The following is a 5000-nucleotide window of genomic DNA, read 5'->3' as shown; positions in this document are numbered from 1 at the left end:
TCCAAAACGCCATTTATGTTTCAATGTTCGACGCCATTACAGGTTAATGAAAATATTCTACTGTGTCAAACAAGAGAAATCTACGCCTTTCTACTACCCCCTGAAATCCTAGCAAAATACGAGCGGAACACGTTACGCACAAAGACACCACTTAACAAGGGAGTGATAGGAAAGACTTTTCCCGACATGGAAAAAAAAAAGAAAACAAAGAAATCTCACCCATTTTCCGACTGGGATTGCCATACCAGAAACCCAGTAATAAGACATAAATCAACAGTAGTGACCAGATGTCCATGTTTCAAACCACTGGGGGCAAGTCAGGATCTCAACTATCAACCTGCAATTGGGCTGTCTCTGGCAGTAGGGTACAAGATATAAAGGCAGATTCACAACATATGGACTTGATCTAGTTTTAAATTCCCACACTGACTATTCTGCTGGCAATGGTTTGGATTGTAACAAGGGACAGTTGGGCAGATTACTGACAGACTAAATAAGGATAAAAGAACCAAATCAGAGCTTTAGAAGCAACAAGTGACTTTTAAGGACACTAAAGGAATTCAGTGGATTTCTAAACAAATTCCGAGTTTGACCAAATTAGCTTACTGACAACTACAGCTGTAGTCAACCCGATTTTGGTGTCACAAAGAGTCCTCTTAGGTCCAAGCATTAATTTTGCTACCTTCTTCCACCAATAAGATGAGTGTTAGCATACATTAGGTAATCACATGATTTCAAGTGCAATATTTTGGAATAAATAAGCATGGAAACATTTTTTCAAAGATGACAAAAATAATTGGCGAGTGCAATTTGCAAATTTACAAGTGCTTACAGTACCGCTCAGAACAGGGTACACTGAACGGAACGCGTTACATATTCGTTCAATTTCCGTTCCCTAATCCGTTTTATATCCGTTCGATACCCGTTAGGAATCCGTTCCAGCTCTGTGCTCTTGTGGTTCCATTGGACACGTTCCATGTAACTCATTTACAAGAAAAAGAACGCGTTCCTTTGAACCCGGCGTTCCTTTGAACGCGTTCACCAAAACTGGTAACATTCACTGCGAGAAGAAGATGGGATTGTAACTTCGAGTCAAGCAGTTAGTCTTTTCCTAAAACGAGGTTTTTGCGCTGGAGATATTAAAAAAAAAACAGTTAAATTATTGCAGTGATCAATAAGTTTTCTTTTTCAATTGTGCAAAAATATAATATTTGATTGTATACAAAAAGTGAGCAAAACAAGGACAAAAGATGACTTACGTAATTTGGCCTTGAGCACAGTATTGGTTGTCAACGCTTACCAATAATACCCGACGTTTAGCTGTTATTTCTTTGTTACAAAGTATTTATCTGGAATAATACCGAAAACAAAAGCTCGTCTATTATGTCTGCTGTTTATTTTGATACTTTCCTTGTGTTGATTTTGCTTTGTTAGCGCACAGCAAAAAGAAAAAGTTGGTGGAATCCGAAAATTTGTCGTTGGACGTGTTACATTTTGATCCGAAACATCGCACTTTTAATTTTGTATCGCTTTAACCTTTCTATCGTTCGTTTGGTCCGCGGCAGTTCTGTTCTAGAGAACAGGTTAAAGAGAACTTGTTTGTTCCATATCCGTTCTGCCCCCGTTCCATATCCGTTCTGTTGCTGCTTCATTTCTCGTTCAAGTTTCGTTCTGATTGATCGCGTTCGTGAACGCGTTCCAAGTTAGGTTAATTCTGAGCGGTACTGTATTTATTCCACATTGCACGAGAAAAATCATGTAATTACTTATTAATAATATACATGAAAAAATTTGAGATGGTTAAGCGGAAGAAACAAATGTGTATCACGCAATCAGCGAAAAAATGCACCATAAATTGCGCCATCCTGGGCCCACGCTTGATTCGAAAGCTAGACAATCATAATCCAGAATTTCAATGTGTAATTTGCACACTTTTTTGCACTGTTACGTACACTTGAACTGCACTGCTCTCAGCCAATCAGAATTTAGTAATTTTTCCTGTATACATGTATCATCATTAGGCTTAGAATTATTTTTAAATTAACATACCTGGCCTATAACCTTTACATTGTGAGAACAGTTTAGGGGACACTGTGAAGTAAACTGCAATTGTCTGTACATGTACTCCTACACATTGGCGATGTTGAAGTTGGTAAAGAAGGCAAGGGGCACTTCACGACACTGGTCTAAATCAGGAAGTGTCTAATTATACGTCAAGTATTTCTTGACATACTGTATCTGTCATTAACCCATTGACTCCTGCGAGTGAGACTTAGTAGGTTTTATTCTGTCTATCGCCAGATGATTAATTTTACTTGTCAATGGGGGCTGGTTTTGTAGGAGTTAGTGGATTAAGGCCTGGGCAACTGTATGCCTTGTAAATCGAATGGCAAAGCCCATTTCTTAGTCACAAGTTTAATTCTCGTAGAGCCATCAATTGTCTCAAAGGCATAGAATGCCTGCCTGACTACCTCCTAAATGTTCATTTAACTTCGTCACTTTCCAAACTCCTTTGCTCCCTGAAAAAAATATTAATGCTAATACCGGGTGCAAATCCCGTTCTAACCTCTGGTTAGGATTTGTTTCTGGTTGTCCCGGATTCAACTCTACCACGCTTTGTAAATAGCCAAATGGTTGCCTCCTACCAGTTGGGGTTCTTAATAATGTTTTTGTTAACTTTGAATTGTTTCTTTCACATTGTTAAAAGTGGGTTGCCTGTAAACTAGCTTGATAGCTAAGTGCACTTCCACTAATACACACTGTAAACAAAGCATTTACATGTATTTTTTTATTTTTTATTTTTACCTCACTCTGAAGTGTTTCCCACACAGAATCCTTTTTATCACATTCTCCACTTGTGCTGATCCTCAAGAAAATCTTGTTCCCTCCAATAACTGTGGCAAAAAAAGTGAAATCATTCTAATTAACTGGAAAATTTAACATTCAACATGGGATGCACTGGATATCAACATTATCAAAAAACAAACTACACTATAACTAACCAAGGAGACCTAAATTATAAGCAATTACTTGTAAGTACCTGAAGTAAAGGTGACTCTTAGTCTGTTAGGCATGGTGGGGTTAAAAGCACATGCCGCCTGCTAATGTACAGGTGTACCAAGACCTCCCACATTTTACAGCATGTTAACCTTGCACTCAGGGATTTCAATAAAATTTGAGGTTGGCAGCTGGTTTCAATAGAGTAACAGACTGTTGTCATTGTCAAAATGAATTCTTTTAGCTTAGGTATAAAAGAATCTGTCTTTCAGTTTATAATTACTTTTAAGTACATGTATAGTAAGTCCTCAACTCAAGTGATTTCCATTTATGGATTGCCCAGAAGTCTCCATTAACTACAAAGTCATTGTAACTTACTAAGAAGTGTGGTTTCTGAATCACTTCCCTCATTATTGCTTGCTGTACAGGTGTAGTTAGCACGTGGAGTCTGAACATCAGAAATATTAAGGTATTGTTTGTTACAGCCAGTATTTGGAGGATCACAAGGAATCCAATGAATTGAGGGTGTTGGATTTCCTTCCACTTCACAGTTAAGTGATGCTGTCTGCCCTCGACCAACAAAGAACTTATTTTCAAGGGTAACCATGGGAGGAACTGTCAAGAAAATCAAGAAAAAAGTTGCACACTGTAATGGTGTTTGAACACTTTATTTATTGAGGCAGGTCTAAATAATAATGTTGGCTACTATACAGCTGATGTGGACCTGCTGTAACTTTACACTTGTACACTCAAAGGCCTGGGACCACAACTACTACTACATGTACTTCCCCTAGGCTTCTTGGCCTTCTTGGACAGTGTATAGGTTCTTTAACATCTCACAGAATTATTTACGAACAAGCTAGTGTACTGAGACGGGGCCTATGGTTTATAGTCCTTATCTGAAAAGACTTAGAAGTTTTGCCATTAATATTATTTTGCAGATGGAATTACAAGAGGCACTGGTGTTCAAACTCACAGACTCCTCCTCATTAATTTCAATAAGCCTTGATTTATACATGTAATGTTTAACTACACATGAACCTCTAGCTCACTCTGAATTATAATCAAGCTCAATGACTGGCACTCACACAGAACATTTATGCAGACATCCTTTGTCAAAGCTTTTCCAACACCATTATCTGCCGTACATCTGTAGCATCCTCCATACTGTCTACTGCTGATGTTCAAAGTCATGTTGACTACAGTGTTATCAGAGAGTCTTGTCCAGGTTATTGTTGGTGTTGGTCTTCCATCAGCTGAACAGTTCAAAGTCAATTCATTGAATAACGATACTGTTTGGTTACTTGAAGTGACAATGTTGCTCGTAGGAACTACAAAACGGAAATTGGTGGGAAAAAATGGAATGCTTTCATGGGATTTTAAAAACAGTTAATACGCAACTCTTACCAATTAATATACAAGTAAAAGAGAAATCTAAGGGCTCAATGTATGTTGTATAGTCTTATTTCAAATACAATAAGTTCAAACCAATGTGAACAAAAACTTTTGTAAATTGTACATGTACATGTAGCTTTCAGCAAAATGAATGAAAACAACATCAAACAAAACAAGATTAGCTTCTCCAGGCTACAAGTTGCAAAATAATTGTTGAGACACTTTCATTAAAAACACCTTTTCTAGCTTTCAATACACCGTATCTAGAATTTAAACCTTCCCCACTTCCATTACCCCTCTCCCCATTTCAATGTTGACTGTTCAAGTTTGCAACAAAGGTTTTGTCTTGCTAGCATTACTGATAAGGGAGGGGGACTTCAGTGTGAGAGATAATGGGTAAATAGGTCATTTCCGAGTTGCTGTTTGCCTCTGGTTCAAAACGAGTCTTGGTGCTCAATTTACCATTCAAGTGACAATGAGTTTTATTTGCATGAAAATACACCACTCATTTCCATTTGAATAGTTGTGCACCAGGACTCGCTTTGAAACGGAGGCAAACTGCAACTCGGAAATGGGCTATTAATAACGCCCCAAGAAGGTGAAGTGTC

The 5000-nt window shown here is 38.0% G+C and overlaps 1 protein-coding gene across 1 annotated transcript in view; it reads right to left on the bottom strand.

Moving 5' to 3' along the window:
• Positions 1-5000, bottom strand: part of LOC137982366 (fibroblast growth factor receptor 3-like) — a 42345-nt gene that overhangs the window by 26959 nt on the left and 10386 nt on the right. The window contains exons 3-5 of the mRNA XM_068829472.1: positions 4086-4328; positions 3376-3612; positions 2806-2894 (exon numbers count right to left, since the gene is read on the bottom strand). Of these exons, the coding sequence (XP_068685573.1) occupies positions 2806-2894; positions 3376-3612; positions 4086-4328 (569 nt within the window). The remainder of the gene's footprint in view (positions 1-2805; positions 2895-3375; positions 3613-4085; positions 4329-5000) is intronic.

The sequence above is a fragment of the Montipora foliosa genome, chromosome 13 (assembly GCF_036669935.1).
Source record: "Montipora foliosa isolate CH-2021 chromosome 13, ASM3666993v2, whole genome shotgun sequence".
In the NCBI taxonomy this organism is placed as follows: Eukaryota; Metazoa; Cnidaria; class Anthozoa; order Scleractinia; family Acroporidae; genus Montipora; species Montipora foliosa.
Note: the sequence above shows the minus strand (reverse complement) of the source record. Positions and strands in the feature narration are given on the sequence as shown.